The 18,703-nt window shown below is 30.4% G+C and overlaps 1 protein-coding gene and 2 long non-coding RNA genes across 3 annotated transcripts; all 3 read right to left on the bottom strand.

Annotated features, from left to right (window-relative positions):
• Positions 1-3,110: 3,110 nt before the first annotated feature.
• LOC121222357 (uncharacterized) lies at positions 3,111-3,739 on the bottom strand. Its single transcript, XR_005919593.1, has 2 exons — positions 3,508-3,739; positions 3,111-3,436 (listed from the first exon to the last, which is right to left on the bottom strand). It is a non-coding gene; the product is annotated as an uncharacterized lncRNA (long non-coding RNA).
• Positions 3,740-10,876: 7,137 nt separating this feature from the next.
• Positions 10,877-11,378, bottom strand: LOC107915976 (uncharacterized). The gene is made up of 2 exons (XR_001689343.2): positions 11,209-11,378; positions 10,877-11,109 (listed from the first exon to the last, which is right to left on the bottom strand). It is a non-coding gene; the product is annotated as an uncharacterized lncRNA (long non-coding RNA).
• A 544-nt stretch (positions 11,379-11,922) lies between these two features.
• LOC107916332 (inositol oxygenase 1) lies at positions 11,923-14,917 on the bottom strand. Its single transcript, XM_016845584.2, has 11 exons — positions 14,566-14,917; positions 14,182-14,284; positions 13,562-13,643; positions 13,271-13,475; positions 13,097-13,156; positions 12,959-13,011; positions 12,735-12,857; positions 12,581-12,650; positions 12,402-12,480; positions 12,219-12,300; positions 11,923-12,134 (listed from the first exon to the last, which is right to left on the bottom strand). The coding sequence occupies exons 1-11, from the start codon at positions 14,594-14,596 to the stop codon at positions 12,108-12,110; spliced, it is 915 nt and encodes a 304-aa protein (XP_016701073.2). The 5' UTR covers positions 14,597-14,917; the 3' UTR covers positions 11,923-12,107.
• Between the last annotated feature and the right edge of the window lie 3,786 nt (positions 14,918-18,703).

Here is an 18,703-nt window from a genome sequence, read left to right as displayed (position 1 = left end):
TCGTTTATGTTGGGAGGGAGAGAAGAAACAAGGAAAAAAACTTTGAGTGGAAAACTTAAAAGAATGAGAGAAATGTTGGAACAAGTTTTTTTGTTTCTTATTTCAATTTTACACATATTTATAGTAGAAAATCTTTATCTAAATTAAATCTTAAGTATCAATAATATTTGTCCACATCATCATTCTTCAACACTTTTCATTGCTATTTTTAATGGAAATACCGAGAGTTTTCCTCAATGCTTCAAACTTTGCCTTGGGTAAGGCTTTAGTGAAAATATTTGCAAGTTAGGTTTTTTGAGTTGCAATGAACCAACTTTACTTCATTTTCTACTTCAGCTTCTCGAATAAAATGATACTTGATTTTTATGTGTTTGGTTCTTCCATGGAAAACTAGATTTTTCACCATTACCACAGTCGATTGATTGTCACACTTGATCTTAGTTGCCTCATTTTGAGTTAGACCCAAATCTGTCAACATTTTCCTCAATCAAATTGCTTGATTTACAGTGGCTACAGTTGCAATATATTCAATTTATGTAGTTGATTGTGCCATAGTTTCTTGCTTCTTTAAGTTCCATGCAAATGCACTTGAATCAAGTGTAAATAGATAAGCTGAAGTGTTTTTCATGTCATCACAAGATCAACCTAATCACTATTCATATAGCCCAACCATTTCACTTCAAGTGACTTTTTGAATAAAAACCAAAATTAATTGACCCCTTGACGCATCTAAACATTCTCTTTCATGTTCTGAGATGGGCTTCTATAAGACAATGCATAAATCTAGAAAGAAGACAGTCATCAAACATTTATGTTTGGTTTAGTTCCTGTCATATACAACAAAAAACCAAATAGCCTTCTATAATTGGTTTCGTCAACCATGGAAGAGCTATTTTCTTTGCTGAGCTTCTCATTTTGAGCCAATGGGGTGCTAACAGCTTTGCAATTCTCTATGTTGAATTTTTTCAGCATTTTCTTGGCATAATTTTGTTGAGAAATGAAAATTCCTTGTTTGGATTAAGTAATCTTGATTCTAAAGAAGCAAGATCTCTCTCAAGTTTGTCATTTCAAATACCTTTATCATTTTATATTTAAATGTTGCACCGATTTAGAGTTGCTCCTTGTCACTAATAAGTCATCAACATATAAAGAGACAACCAACAAGTCATTGCTTTCAATATTTTTGGCATAAAAGACTCTTTGAACTCCAAACATAGCAAATGATCATCAATTCTAGAATACCAAGCTCTTGAAGCTTGTTCCAATTCATACAAAGCCTTCTTTAGAAGATAAACTTTGTCTTCCTTCCCTTTAGTGAAAATCTTCAAGTTGTTAGATGTAGATCTCTTCCTAAAGATATAAATTCAAAAAATCTAATTTGACTTCAAGTTGAAATATTTTCCAACTTTTTTGTGGTATTGAAGCTAATAAAAGTCTTATTGTGTCTAGCCTAGCGCAGCGGGAGCAGAAGTTTTTGAATAATCAACAACATACTATTGAGAGTAGCCTTTAGCAACTAATCTAGGCTTGAATTTATTGATAGAACCGTAAAGACTCAACTTGGTTCTATAAATCCATTTGAATCCAACCATGTTTTTGTTGTTATATTTATCTACTAGCTTCCAAGTTTGATTCTTTTCAATTATAAGAACCTCCTTCATAGCATCTCTCCATTCTAAAAATTTGAAAGCTCTTCCAAAGTTGACAGGTTTAAGAATAGCAACATTTGACCTTTGATAGATGTTAATAAGTGGTATGGTTCCTCTTATTGGATCATGATTAGTGATTTCATCAACATCATGAATGAAATCCTCTTGTTTTTGAGATTTCAAAACTTTTACACTCTGCTTGACATGTTTTTTATTTGTTTCCCAATTCCATGCAACATGTTCATTGAACTTAACAATTCTACTTACAATCACCTTGCCTAAAAGTGGATTGTAAGCTCTATAGCCTTTTGTGATGTTGTTGTAGTCTAGGAAAATGCAAATTTTTGCCTTTTGTAAGCTCTATAGCTCGTATTAATTTTTTAATATTATTTTTATATAATTTTTAAATATATATATAATATATAAAAAATACTAAAAACATTAAAATAAATATTTTTCAATAAATTAAAATTGAATTTTAAAAAATATGTGTACTTAAATAACACTAAGATAGATGCAACTTAATAAGCAAATATCTCTAAAAAATAACAAGATTAATAATTAAGTAAGTTTTATACAACATCTAAACAATAACAATAAAATAGTAATAACATAATAATGAAATGGTAGCAAAATATGAAGAAAACAACAAAAAAGTAGTAGATTTTTTTATCCTTTGGTGAATTTAGGCCGGGTTAGGCCTGGGCAAAAAATGCCTTACCCAAAACTTGGCCTGTTTTTTTAAACGGGCCTTATTTTTTGAGCCTATATTTTTGTCCAAATACTTCTATTTTTAGATGGACATTTGAGCCGAACCAAGTGACCCGACCAATAACCAAATTTAGGTGGGATCTACTCATGTTTAATTTGCTGCTTATTAGCCTTCCTGAAGTAAACTTCCTAATAATTGGTTTTTTAAAAAGTTAAATCAAATGGTATAGACAACTAAATACATTCATACTTATTTGTATTAGTTTGTATCAATTTTTTAAAAAATTTTAAGAAGCGTCATTTTATATTGTATAAATTATGGCGTATTATAATGTGGGCGAAAATATTTATAAAATAAATTTATATAGAAATGAAATGTAATTTTAATTGAAATTGAAATTTTAAAATTTAGCTTGACCATTTTCATCTAATAATTTATAAACGGATACTACAAATTTGAATTGTGATAATTAATGTATTGAAACGCAGTGGATAAAAAAAATATTGGACAAGATCCCAACTTTAATAATGAAAACTATAATATCATGAATTCCAATGCCATGGTCAACATTATATGTATATATATATTTTTTATCAAAATAAAATATTTTTCTCTATGAAGAATAAGATTTTAATAATTTTACAATTGAACCAAATGATTTTAAAATAGTTTCACCAATTTAATAATTAATTCTAAAAATTAAAAGTCAAATAAAAATAGAATTTGATTGTGTTAAACTAATTACAACGTTTAAACAGAAAATCAAATTAAATATAATGAAAATCGAATCAAACATCATGGATTGAATGAAATTATTCCAGATTTGATAAACCCGAAAAGAACAGAAAAAACCAAGCAAACACACTGAAAATGAAAGGAAAAAGAGGCTATCCTTTTCATTTATTATACAGCGCTCCTAAATGGATCGCTTTCTGAAGCAACTAAAATCCCAGTAATCAATCTCAAGGAGTTCCCGTTTGGGAAGGTGTTGTAGATTCAACCGAGGCGCATCGGCAGCTACAGCAGCCTCCGCCTGGTGGTGGTGGCCCGCAACATACACACGCTGGACAATAAACTGCAACACCCAAATTCATTGTTAAAAGACATGTATTGAAACAAACTATGTGGTGGTTTACAGGTTTTTACCATGAGGACGAGACATAGCACAAGGTAACATGGGAGACAAAACCAGAGAGAAAATAACAAGGGATATCAGTACAGATGTCGAGTTGTCCCCTGCCATACTTGCCAACAACTTCAAAACTATGTGATAGTAGGACTAGCGGCTACAAATTAAGAGGTACTAATCCACCCTATTTATATTCACTTCTCAATCAAGTCTTAGAAATATGAGTACCCTTTTTCCAATCAAAACTGTGATCTGGTCCAATATTCAAACATGTCTCGTTCTCTTTGTTTTCTACCACATTTAATTTTCCCCCTGCATTTCCATACGTGAGAAATTCCCAAGTTCTTTTTTTATACATTCAATGAAGACTAAAAAATTTACTTGACTCAACTACTTTTTCAAAGGGGTGATACAGTCTTGACTTTTGCAATCAAAGAAATCTGCCAATTCCACCTTAAGATACTATTATTAGTGTTGAGTTGTCAGTTCAATTGTCAATACATAATAATTAAATAATTTCTCTTATGACATTTGACTCGTGACTAAGTTCCTTTTTCATTAATCATGTAACCTTTTACCCTTATAAAGCTATGATTCTATTGTTGTTGTAATGACCCAAAATTCACGGGCATCAGAAAAGTATTTTATCGGGCCTCCGTCTTAACGAAATGGGTTTGTAAATAATTATTAGAAATATTATGAGTCTAGTAGTGTGTTTAATTAGGTTTTAATTAAGTGAATTTAGCTTAATTAAGAGAAAATAGGAAGAAGGACTAGATTGAATAAGGGGTAAAAGTTAAATTATAGATTAAAAGAAAATATAAAGGACCAAAATAGAAAATATGCCATTAAGTAATAATTGAGGCGGCAAAACAATGAGAAAAATCTAAAGATTTTTAATGATTTAAGTTATTATTAATTAATATTAGAATATAATAGTATAAATTATTATTTAATTGATATTATCTTATTAAATTAATGAAATATATATAAATTAAAGCCAAATGTATGATAATAAAAATATACATGTGTAATAATTATATTTGTACAATTGTAATAGATTTATTTAATTACTTTTTATTTAATTAAATAGATATTTATTATTTATTATTAAGTAAAAGATATTTATTAATTAAATAATTATATTATAAGATTTTTATGTGATAAATAAATTAAAACATGACAAATGTATGATGATGATATAGTACATGTGTAAATATAAGTAATATTACACTTGTAATAAATATATTGATTATTAAATAGATATATATTAAATTATTATATTAAATTATTGTTGTAATTATTAATATTATCAAATAAATTTTATTATGACAAATGTAGGGTGATGATAAAACACGTGTAATAATATGTAAGTGTACAATTGTAATACATGTATTTAATATTAAATAGATATTTATTTTAATTATTATTATATTAAATTAATTAATTTAATAAACAAATGAAAGAAAATGAAATGAAAAAAGAGAGAAACAAAGTAAGAAAAGAAACAGAACCATTTCGAAACAGAGCAAGGGAAAGGAGAAAAAGAAAAACTAGGGTTTAAGGTTTTAAAGCTTTAAAAGCTAGCGAAGAACTCGGGGCATCAGTACTGAAAGGAAAAGAAAGGAAAAAAAAGTTGTCGAGGAGTAATCGAACAAATTCGGGTTTATATTACTATAATTCAAATTACTTTTTATTAAATGTTTTATATAAATTTTATATTTAATAAATGAGTATAAGGTAAGTATTAATATTTGAGTTAAATGGGAATTAGATTGGATGGTGATTGTGTATGTATAATTGAATTGTATATTGATTTGAATGTGAAATTGAAATTGAATAGTGATCTTAAATTTGGTATGAAAGTGAAAATTTAATTGAGAATTAGAATACCCTATTAACTACTCGGGCTAAGTCAGATATAGTTGGCATGCCATAGGATTTGGAAGAGTACGGGATTCATCTGCTTTACCGATCAGGCACTTTATGTGTTGTATTTCAGGCACTTTATGTGTCGTATTTCAGGCACTTCGTGTGTCGTTTCAAGCACTTATGTGTCTATACTGATCAGGTACGATGTACCGTTTTAGGCACAATGTGCCATACTAGTGTGTTTGGGTTGGAATCCGTGTATCCATCAAAGTCTGGGTTTGTTAATAGGGTGAATAACCAAAATGGGAAAAAATTAAATGAATTTGATTGATTGTACTATTGAAAATGTGAGAAAGTTGAACTATGTATTGAAATTGAGATTGGAAATGAAAGGTATGAACTTAACGTTTATGTAGTGATTGAAATTGAGACATATGATATGTGAATGAAATTGAAGAACAGCTTATTGTTAATTAATGAAAGTTTAAGAATGAATTGGTATTTGAAAAATTGGATAGTTATATGCTTGATAATTATATTCCATTATTATTGTAGTTTGAATTATGGTAATACCACTGAGTATGAAATACTCAACGTACGGTTGTTTTCGTGCGCAGATTAGGTACAGTGATTTTGAAGAGTTGTAATTGTGGTTGTGAGCATCCATCTCATCACATCTCCAAGCGTCAAGAGAGTATGTTTCAAAATTCTGAATAGAAATGCATGTACTTAGGAAGATTAAGTGTAACACCCCAAACCCGACCTAAACGTTATGGCCGAATCTGGCTATGTCACATTGTAACACCCCTTACCCGTATTCGACGCCGGAATAGGGTACGAGGCATTACCAGAACATATACACTTATAAACGTATTAAACCGAGTTATAATATTTCATACAGATTAAAACTTTCAAATTATTGTCTTCGAATCGGTAATTAGGGCTTACGAGGCCCAGTATATACTCATTCGATCCAAGCCTTATAGCTACCACCATTGTAATATATTAAATATTCAATATCTCGTAAAGATTCGCTAATCTATCCCATATACTTTCACACAGATTAATTCACAAATCACAATTCTTATCATTTCAAAGCTTATAAGACACATGTACATATCTATACTAACTCGTATGAGTCTCATACTCATTCATATGCTCAATAAATCCGTTAAATCATTTCAACATCAAAGAATCCACATTATGAATCATAAATCTTTTCATATTAATTTCATGTATCATTTACTGAACTTCATATATCATTTCATAAATATGTAATTCGCTAACACATCTTGCCATATACAATATCCAATTGGTGAAATCACTTAATTGAATTCAACTTCAACAATCACAATAAACCTATCACTTGAATATGAGTCTATGTAACACTTACCAACTTTGTCAAATTAGTAAACGTCTTACGGAATTGAGTACTTATTTTCTCGATGCCATAGTTCAACTATGGTCTTACACGTAATCACATAACATATACCGGTGCCATAGCCCAACTATGGTCTTACACGGGATCACATATCACTTATTGCCATGGTCCATTCATGGTATTTTCCGTCAATTCGTATTTATCACTAAACGAAAGTACTCAACCCTGCGTTCTACTCAATTTGAACTTTCATTTCAATTTATCTATCTTTCTCAACAATCATAATTCAACCATGAATATGTATATAGAATAATAAATTATGTCATGCATAATACTAACAAATAATTGTTTGGTTTCAGCCATATGCATTTACAATTCAGTTCATAATAACTAATTGAAATGAAACATTATGTCATTTCTAATTCAACGTTTATCAAATATAATTGGGCATATGACCAATTTATATACAAATCATTCATATATTTTATATTTCCTCCTCCTCCTCTCCATTCCACATCCTTAATGTACATAACACTCTTATAAATAACATTTTCTATAATTTTACTATTCACTCACATGTATATTCAAAGTTGTCTATCCAAGTCAGAGTCACTAAATTATTTTTGGCTGGATCTACAGAGCTTCAAATTAAGATCTGTTAATTTTTCCTGAAACTAGATTCACATATCTTCTTACCATAAAAATTTCAGAATTTTTGGCTTAGCCAATAAGTACATTTTATTCTTTAAAATTTCCCCTAATTCACTGCTCAACATTTCTGACCTCTCTTCACTAAAAATTAATTATCTCAGTGTACAAAATTTAGATGGTACTTACGTTTATTTCACTTGAAAATAGACTCATTCAGCGTTCTAAACATATAAATTTTAGCTCATAATTATTTTTTTGCAATTTTTAAAAATTTTCTAAAGTTAGAATAGGGGATTCAAATTCATTCTGACCCTATCTCACTAAACTTAAAATCTCTCAAAATATATAACTCTTTTGCTTACTCTTTTTCTTTTACGTAAAAATAGACTCAATTTAACCTTTCATTCCATATCTTATTCACTCTCTATTTCGATTTCCACCATTTTTGGTGATTTTTCAAATTCATGCAATTGTTTCTGTCCAAAACTATTTTGCTGCTAATTCTACTATTTCATAATTTCACATTTTCACTTTCGATCACTATTCAATTCAATTCCACAAATATATTCATCATTCAATTACACTTAGTTGTTACATAATCTCATATATTTTCACTTAGTCAATTTCTCGTTGAACACTCGGAATATACACGGATACGTAGAGAATTAGCACATAAGTGCCACACTGATATGTAGCCGAAGCTACCACTGATACGTAGCCGTAGCTACCACTGAAATGTAGCCGAAGCTACCACTGATATGTAGCCGTAGTTACCACTAATCAATAACACTGGAAATGTCCACGGGCCTTCTCACACAAGCTATCAGGTGTCTGCAACACATGCTAGATCACCTAGCACCCAGGACTCACTGTAACACTGGTCTCTAGTGACATGTCACTTGTATCCACTTCTATTCCTAAGTTCAACCGGGAATTTACACTTAACACTTTATTTTAAACACTTTATCACTTGAATAATTCATGAACAATTTTCCTTCCACATTCAATAATAATAATTCACATATCAAATATAATTCACAATTTATAAAAATATATTACTATTATTTACACATAACTTACTTTCGTACAACAATATAAAAATTTAGCAATTTAGCAATTTAGTCTTTAATCTTTTCTTTTCTCCGATCAAGGTCGATTCCATTTCTTTCTTGATCTATAATAACACATTTGACTTATTTAATACTCACATTTATCAAAACAGTCCTTGACTCAAACTTTGGAAAAATTACAATTTTGCCCCTAAACTTTTGCATATTTACACTTTTTCCCCAAAGCTCGTAAATTAAACTTCATCCCTTATTCTTATGTATTATGACATGCTGAACATTTTTCCCTTCTATGGAAACATCAAATTCTCACTCTAACACTTACTTATGAACATTAGGTATTTTTATCGATTATATCGTTTTACTCGTTTTCACTTAAAATCACTTAGCAAAAGTTGTTTAACATAATTTCAAGCTTCGTATTCTACCATAAAACATCAAAATAAACACATTTCACCTATGGGTATTTTTCCAAATATAAACTCTAGGTTAAATTATTGGTAGAATAAGCTAAATCAAGTTACCGGGACTCTAAAATCGAAAATAACATTAAAAAATGGGGCTTGGAATCACTTACTATGGAGTTTGGAAGCTTGAAAACCCTAAATATGACTTCCCCCTTGCTATTTTCGTTCACCATGGAGAAGATGAGCACATTTTGCCATCTTTTTCCCTTTTTAATTCTTTTTATTACTAAATTACCAAATTGCCCCTAACTTAAAAATTTCCTATTTCACTTATCTCATGTCTACTTTTGTCCATAACTTAACCAATGGTCTAATTACCATATAAATACCTCCAATTTAAAGTTTCATAACAATTGGACACCTCTAACATGTATAACTCAACTTTTACACTTTTTACAATTTAGTCCTTTTGACTAAATTGAGTGCCCAAATGTCAAAATTTTCGAACGAAATTTTCAAAAAAATATTTCAAGAATTCGTAGACCATAAAAATATAATAAAAATAAATTTTTTCCTCGTCGAATTTGTGGTCCCGAAACCACTATTTCGGCTAGGCCTAAAATCAGGTTGTTACATCAAGTGTGTTCCAAGTAGTAGGGACAAAAATATAATTTATGAATTTTTTTAATGTTTAAATATAGTAGTGATTAGCCAAAATCACTTTGGCACCAAATGTAATATTCCTATATCAGGTTCTTTGGATCGAACCGGGTATAGGGGTGTTATAGTTGTGGAATGATGCTACATCATGTAGAAGACATATACCCAACCTATCAACTTTCGGTTCCTTATCTGTTTGAACTTAGGCTTTCAATATATCAAAGTATACAAGTCACCCATATATAATGCATCATCCAACCAAAATTAAGGTATATCACACTATGGATGTCATAAGTGAATAAATTCATAAATAGATTTAGGATAAATTCAACTTGGATATTGTTTGATGTATTGTCAACCCAAACAATGACATTTATGTCTTTATTTTCTAGGAGTCATTAGCTTCAATGCTCAAAACAAGACATTTCTCCCACTGGACTTAATATTCAACATAATAGTCTTTCAATCAATTTGCTCAATTTCAATTAGACTACAAATTGTTTTGATTATCTACTAATATAAATTATCTTCTTGCATTATGATCCGATCACATAATACAACTTAATATTAGTTAAACATTTGATAATCAATAACTCAATATTTGTTTACATTTTGTTTTCCACGTAAAATTTGTTGAAGACATACAAATGATATAAATATATGATGGAATTTCATTTAAATCAGTCTATTCGAAAAATTACAAGTATAATGACAAATACACTACACTTAGGGCACTAAATCCTAACAATCTCTCACTTACCTTAGTGAGGTAGACAAATCATATTTCGGATTCATATACCCTCTACATATTTCTCAAAACTCCTACCCACAAGAGGCTTGGTAAACGAATCCACTAGGTTGTTCTTAGATGCAATTTTGACTACACCCACTGTTCCATCAACTGTTGGCTCTCAAATATTAGTTGTTTCTATACTATTAGCAATTGACCTAAATAAAAGCAAACCAAACAATTGGTTTTTTTTATTTGTTCTTAATTTTTTCCCCTTAAGCATAGTAACGATGTTCACCGATAAAGTGAATATTAAAAATAATAGAATATGATAAAATTATATTAAATGTTGATTTATTCAATTTTCATAAATTGTTAACATAATTATTTATATAATATTATTTTATTTTAATATTTTGCATATATAAGTAATTAGGTTTATCCAATATAAAAGATAAATTGATGTATATATTTAAATTATCATTAAACCTCCATATATATAATTATCCCAGATTAAAATTCATGTATCAAATAATACTTAAATCAAAATTTATATATAATTTTAATATTTATCCCTAAAAACCAGATAAAAATTGCATGCCGAAAAATTATAGCATATTCAATTCAAGGATACCATTATTTATTCCAGAAAAACACACAGAAAACGAAAAGAAAAAAAAAAGGATCATTTATGGAGCTACTAAATGGATCCCTGAAGCAACTAAAATCCAGTAATCTATCTCAAGGAGTTGCCATTTCGGAGGGTGGAGATTGAACCGAAGCGCATCCGCAGCTACAGCAGGCTCCGCCTGGTGGTGGAGGCCCGCAACATACACAAGCAGGACATACAACTGTAACAGAGAATATCAATATTAAAAAATCAATGCCCTTAGACAAACTGCCTCAAATTTTCTGGTCAGGAATATATGTAGTGGTTTACAGGTTTGTACCATGAGGACGAGCCGTAGCACAAGGTAACATGGGAGACACAACCAGAGAGAAAATAACAAGGACTATTAGTACAGATCTTGGGTACTCCCCTGCCATATTTGTCAGCGACTTCAAAACAGTGTGATAATAGGATTTGATGGTACAAAACTACAAATCCACCATATTTATATGTACTTCTTAATGAAGTCTTAGATATGGATATATATGAAAGTCGTCTGCAACTTGCATATTTTTTATTTGAGTACCAATTTTCCAGTCCAAAACATGACAAGTTTTTGGTCCATCAGTAATTTTTCTATTTTATTTCACCTACACTTGTTCATTTTGTTATTCTTTTCATTACACAGGTTACAGCTTACTCTGGGTCAGATGCTTCTCTCGATTAACGCAAATATTATTATTTTTTGTGTGTATTTTCATTTGATGAAGTGTTAAAACAAAGTTTTCGAATAAAATAAAAATAAATGAATCTATTACCGACAATTTTGTCGTCTTCAGGAAAAAAAAATGTTGGACTAAGGAGTTTATTGATTTTATTTTAATATATAAATGAGTACACATTTTACCAAGTATTTGACTTTTCATTTTTAATATATTATCTTAAATATTCGTCGGTTTTTTTCAGTCAATGCTGTGGTTGATGTTATCATGATACAGAAATATGCTTGATATCAAATAATATTGGTGGACAATTGTTGAAACGCTAGAATTACTTTCATGACAAGGCAAATAGATAAACTCATTGCAGCCATTATTTTTTATACAGGCTGTTGGCAAAGCAACTATGATAACATCTCAGTCATCAAATTATTCTCTATATACAAGCACGCTAGCTAGTTGACCATCTTAGAGCCCAGCTGCCCAGGAATTGAAGTGGCGAGTGAGAAAGAACAAGGATTCACCATCTTAGTTTTGCCGGGAAGTACTGCAGGGGAATAAACAAAATTGCAATTGCAGGACATATGATGAGGATTAGGAGGAATTAACTCAAGTTTCAAATTGTTCTTACCTTTTCTATGAGGGAGAGATAGTATGGCTTCACCTTTTCGACATCGATGCGAACTTTGCTCTTGCTGTAAAGATCATATTTGCTGCACAAATTGTAAGTTGACCAAAAAAAACATTCAGTACAGGGTAGAAATCAGGATAAGGAAATGGGCTGTAGGTACTGTGATTGGAATCCATGTCATACTTGAATATTTCGAGCCACTTGAGATTCTCGACATCCTCCCCGTTCATCAGTTGCTTGTATGACCCTGACCTATGCAAGGCTGCAACATAAAGGCAAGTGACTCGGTTCAGTATATAAATTGGAATTGAAATAAGGCTTCGAAGACCTGGAGCTTTTTAAACTGGGGACTCGGTACTTACCATAGAATGAATGGTATCTGATAATGAAAAGGGCTGCTGATGGCAGAGTTGTATCGTTCTCTTTAGCCACCTGAATATATTATAGATTCCAAAATTAGTTCGTATCGTCGCATTTCTCGATACTAAAAAGAAGGCGTCGGAATTCATATCCTACCAGATACATGTAGTCATCATGCCCCCATGACATCATAACATTGTTAAGTCCACAGCCCTCTGAGTACACTCCATATTTAGTGTTGTAAGCAGGGTTGTGGAAGTCTGGATTTTCCTCAAAATACTGTAGCCACGATATACTAGGATCAGAGACTATAAGATGAAAAGATATATATAACCTTGTTCTTTTTATGATATAAAGGTTTAAAACCCAAAAGGAATTACCTTGTGGTGAACAATTGATTTGTCAAAAGCACAGCCAACAGGATATGTATCACCTAAAACACCAAGGATCATGATTTGATATTTATAAATACAATGAAGTACTATTATAAACTATTGCAAATAGTAAACCAGACTCACCTACAACAGCCCACTGAGGAAGCCCTCCAAAGCTAGGATGAAGAAGCACTTTTCCAAGGTCTAAACCCCATAAACAAACAGAACATTAGTTAATAATACACATATTCTGCAAACCATGAATCTTAATTCTAGAATCTCAAGAAAAAAATAATAAAAAAAGTCCCAAATAATTACCATGGATAAGGCCTGTGAGGTGCAGCCAATCCTCATCAGGATAGTCCTTTCGGATAGCCTCAGCTGTTTGCAGCAAGTGTTCAATCTGAGGCTCATCCAAGTCAGGGTCACTCTCATCAACCACATCATTAAGAAGCTCACAGCATTCCCATATGCTCATCTCCACCTTGTCTAAATTTCCGTACTCTTCTCTCATTCTCTTGACCTGCAAATTGAGTTGAATCTATTTAGTCCATACTTGTGTCAGGGAAGATAAAAAGTGATGGGACATAGAAGCACAAGATTACATACAAAGTCATATGTCTGGTTGATATGATTGGTTCGATAGAAGTTCTCAACACCCTGTTGCCTCTCACTTTCAACATGATAATCTCTGCAGTTTGCAAATACAAAGTGGTCCGATCAAGCACACACGTTGGCAAGGCACGTATAGAAGTACTCAACCAGGTAGAAAAGAAAATTTCTTGTTGGTGCATTTCTGGGCCATGTCATAGGAATATGTTAAACATTAACATGGACCAAGACAACATAATCTAGCTCAGGTCTGAAATAAAGGCTTAAGATCAATAAATGATGAGGGCCTTAGTAGTCATAATTAATTTCGATTTGCTTTACTACTGTTTCCGGATCACATAAATATGCACATCATCAAAAAAAAAAGAAAAAGAGGGAAAGATGGGTCCTTTGCCATTTTTCCTTGATGGGGAAATAAAGTATGTAGCCTTGATTGATTTGATGAATAGGTGTGTGGCATGTACTAATCTGCACATTTATTTGTTTACTTATGTAGATTTTGTTCATATTTTGGTACTATTATCCATATGGGGCTTTCAAACAGAATTTTGTTGATGTATGTCCATTTGGCCATTGGCCTTTGCACTTAAAGTTACAGCAACAACAAAAAGTTCTACCTAAAGGTGTGGCCAAAAGAGTTGGTATGTGGCATCATAAATCCCCCATTCAACACCGCTTCTTTCTCAACATCATCGGCCTTGTTAAACCCTGCTTCAATTCCTGATATACAAAACCAAAATCACCAAAAAAAAAAAAAACATGTCCCATACAATTGATTAATGACTTAAAATTATACATGCATTAAAATCCCAGAACTCAATAACTTAAAACAGACGTTTCTTTTATTGTTTTAAAAGAAAAAAAAATTATGAACGAAGAAAAACATAAACCTGCTTTTTTTTAAGCCAAAAAATATATAAAATAGCAAATAAAATCACATTGAACAACGAAAGCTTATGGGATTAGTGATGAAAAAAGAAAAGAAAATCATGAATAATTACCAAAATCAAGTTGATCAATGAGGATGGTCATCTTGAATGAAAAGAGAAGCGAACCCCAAATATCTAAACGAAAAAACAATTTATAGTGATATTAAAAGAAGTTGAATGGTGCATGAAGCAAAATATCAAGGTATTTATAGTCAGGTGGGAAAAGTCCTTGATAGAGAATTTCCAGATCCTATGTCCTTCCCTGAAAATTTTATGTCCTTCCCTGAAAATCTATAAACTTTCCTTCCTTATTCATTATCTTTTTTGTGATGTAGAAATGTTTGTTTACAATAATGCTAAGAGTCTTTAGAGTAAAAGAAGCAAAGCTCCAGTGTTGCACTGCAAGTTGGCAAAGAGGAGACCCAGTTCACTGGGAAATAGCTGGCTTTATTTTATTTACTTAATATTTGGTTCCTATCTTTAGACCAAAATATCAATGTCACGGCTGAGTCAGCTTATGGTTGGATACCACAAATTTATATGATGATGTCATGTCCACTTAATGTGGTGGCACCCACCCACTGGACTCCCTTTGTACTTATTAGGCGTTTCAACGTGACCACTGCTTTCCTACATTTTTTGACGGGTCCCACTGAATAAAATTAATGCCTCAGGTAACACACATTTACGTATAGTCGAACCCTTGCTATTGAGATGCATATATTTTTAATATTAATAGATCAAATATTGAGTTCAAAATAATCATATAACTATTTTTTATACAATCAAAGCTTGTATTATAATTTAAGAGAAGGTATCGAAACTATTAAGATTCAAATCTTAAGCTTTTAAGTTATTTGTCGAGTAACTTTGTTTAATATCTTATTAATTAAAGTATTTAGATATTTATATATATTATTACAGCTCACGATGAGACCTTATTGTTTCATCTTGACTCTGTGGCTTTTGGCACTGACATTCTGTGCGAGCTTCAGGCCAGCTGGACACGTATTTCACTCGGGTTGTCTGTGGAGCACGCAGTCCTTTCTATTCCTAGTGTTGACGTTCCCAGCAAGCTTTAGGCCTGCTAGACATATGTTTCCTTCTAGGTTGCCAGTAGAGCACGGTCCTCCTTCTGCGAGCTTCTTGGACACACGCAAGCTGAGACTGCGACCTTCTCTTAGTTTATGCGAGCTAAATCTGCGAGCCTGTCATGCGAGTTGGGTCCACGAACACCCCTCGGTGTCCTTTCGCGGTTTGCTTCTCACTCGATCAGCTAGTGGGGCTTGTCTGAGTCACAAATAGATGATCCAAATTCTATTTGAGACTCGGGTTAGTGGTCACTTATGTACAACAGTATTAATATAAAGCTTTAACCATTTATTCTTTTGAATTATTAGCAAATATGTAAAAATATCATAATTTATTGTATATTTTAATTTAATAAAAATATAATTATAAATGTTAAATATAACATAACATTTCTTTTTTGCGTTTATAGGTATAATTACAATTATAAATTATACATATTCAAATTAACTATAATTAAAAATCAAATATTATACAACGTAACTTAACTAATAATCTAATTTTAAAGGTTATATTAGCTATTTTATTATTATTTTTAAAATAATATAAACGGATCTAGTAGTCTAAATAAATCTAAAATACTTAAAAAAGGGTGATTTTAAAAATTTATACTTTAAAATTTGGATTTAGATTTAGAAAATAATGTAAATTGATAATACATATAAAAATAATAATGTATTCATGGCTATTTCTAAACTTTATACTAAATCTAAATTTTTGGACAGCCAAGCCAACGTCAGAGGCGAGATGTGGCAGTCGCATGGACGTACAAACTAGGTCTGAGAGTAGGGGAGTGGGACATGTGTCATTGTTGCAGACTCAAAATTGGCTAAAAATTGACTCAATTTGGAGGGTTTGGTGGACTTCTACCATCACAAATCTCATATTTGAAAATTGTATGGATTAGCTAGATTAAATTATGGTTTTTTTTTTCTTTTTATCGTACTCAATTAATTTAATGGATTTAATTTTTTTAAATATCATTTAAAATATCACATTATTTCTATTAAAATAAGTGTATTTTCACTATTTCTTTTCACTTATTAATTTACATTAGTTGAGTAATATTACATGCACGGTTATTGAAGAATCCCTATTTTCTTCTTGCTAAAATCTTCAAAGTCAAATATCATGATGGAGGTTAAACCCCTATTTTTTTATTATAAAATATTAGAATTAATAAATTAACTTAGAAATTTTATTTATTGAAGAAAGATTTGAAAAATAAAAAAAAATTAATTATTTTTATTAATTGTTAATATTATATTATACTAGAACTTTTGAGTGTTACATGATGTGTTAGAATAAGTTGTAGAATGTGACTATCTCTTGATGTCTCGTGAACTGTTAAATTGATGTTAAAATAAAAGTATGCTCCAAAAAGTATTTTCGAGTTGACATTATTGACATTAAAGCATCATGTTTTTAGGGTCAAACTAGCAAAGGAATGAATGTTGTTTGAAACTCTTGTTTTATTAGGTAAGGTTCCTTGAGACAAAACATTGAATGTTTTTTTTTTGTCTCATTTCATGTTTGATAATAAAACAAATTTGGAGTAAGAGGTAGAGAAATTTGATATGCTTATTTTTATCTCTTGAGAGTTTTGAAGCGGATAGAAAATTGCTTTATAAATAATTTTATTTAAATATTTTTTAAGTTAATTTATGAAGATAATTATTAACATTTAAGCATGTGATAAAAGACTTATTTTTTGGTTGTTGATCATGTTGAAATAAAATTTATAAATAGGCTAATGGTCGATTTCCTATTTAGTCGTTTGGAGGTAGGGTTAGAGACTCCTTGTTAGGGATTTTTATGGAGAAATATTAAATGTAAATGAGTGATTTAACAAGCTTGATTTTGGGGTTGCAATTATCCATTGGAAGGGGTAGAATGGGTTTTAGCTAATAATTGTATTAGATGAACTTTGAATAAAATCATTGCTTGAATAAGGCTTTATAGTAGGATTGATGAATTGGATTTCGTTAACAAATATCATGTACTATGCAAACTCTTTAGTTCTGTCTCAACTTTTATTCCAATAGAAAATAGAATGAAATAAATCCCATAGATGATATAATGCAAATCTAGAATATTCTAATTGAGAATCTATGCACAATAAATTAATCTTTAGTTGGATGGTGCAAAAACAAATATCAATAAAAAATAAAATATACCCATCAAATTTATTCATTAACTTAAGATTAATTAATTGTTTTCTAAAAATAATATATTAAACCAGATTAAATTATTTATTTACGGATATAAATTAAATTAATTTAGAATTGATTTAATTATAAGTAATCATAAGTCGAAACTCATTTTCAAACAGAAAAAAAAATGGTAAGATTAAATTTTCTTAAAGACCGTGTGTAATTTTAACAGGAAAAAATTATTATATCAACGAGTGATTTTAGGAAAAATTATAATAAATATTTCCAATATTATTTTTATTATGATATGATTATGAATTGATTTTTTTAATTTTAAAAAATCACATCAAAGAGTTTAATAGAAGAATGATAATAATTTAATTTTAAAACTTTATTTTATAATAGAGACAAAAATACGAATTTTATTAATTTATATTATGTCAGAAAGTGCTTAGGAATTTATGAGTTTGTTGTCACTATCTGAGCTCTTCTCCCACCCAATGTATTAACAACCGTCATAAAACTAACGAAAATATGCAACATCATAAAATAAAATATGATTTAAAAACTAAAAGCCTTCTGAATTTCGTATTATTATATTTCTCATTTTAGTGCTGAATAATTTTATAATTACATGGGATTTTATTTTATTTTAATTTGGGAAGAGGTTAATTGATTGAGTGCTTCATCATCATCATATAACTTGGTATGTACGTCTACCAATTCACTTTCTTTCTTTGTTTTTTTTTAGAAAATTTCAGTGCATGTATCAGCATTGTGATGGTGTGATGGCATGAAGCCTTGAAGGATCAAATCTCTTCTCTCTTCAAGATTATATGGGTTATTTTAGTATTGATACATTATACATATGCATTGACATTCCATTCCAAAGAAATTTTGTTTTTCATGTTTATATTTCGCGTGACTTGAATGCGGTGTTTAAGATGAAGATAGGCTATTCACTTTCT

This window comes from Gossypium hirsutum, chromosome D10 (assembly GCF_007990345.1).
Source record: "Gossypium hirsutum isolate 1008001.06 chromosome D10, Gossypium_hirsutum_v2.1, whole genome shotgun sequence".
Taxonomy (NCBI): Eukaryota; Viridiplantae; Streptophyta; class Magnoliopsida; order Malvales; family Malvaceae; genus Gossypium; species Gossypium hirsutum.
This window is presented reverse-complemented; position numbering and strand designations above follow the sequence as displayed.

Coding starts and splice junctions, on each gene's coding strand:
- LOC107916332 (XM_016845584.2), bottom strand. CDS start 14,596: ATGACCATCCTCATTGATCAACTTGATTTTG. Junction 13,644..14,181: donor TCTTTTGGCCACACCTTTAG/GTAGAACTTTTT, acceptor TGCAAACTGCAG/AGATTATCATGTTGAAAGTG. Junction 12,301..12,401: donor AAGTGGCTCGAAATATTCAA/GTATGACATGGA, acceptor CAATTTGTGCAG/CAAATATGATCTTTACAGCA.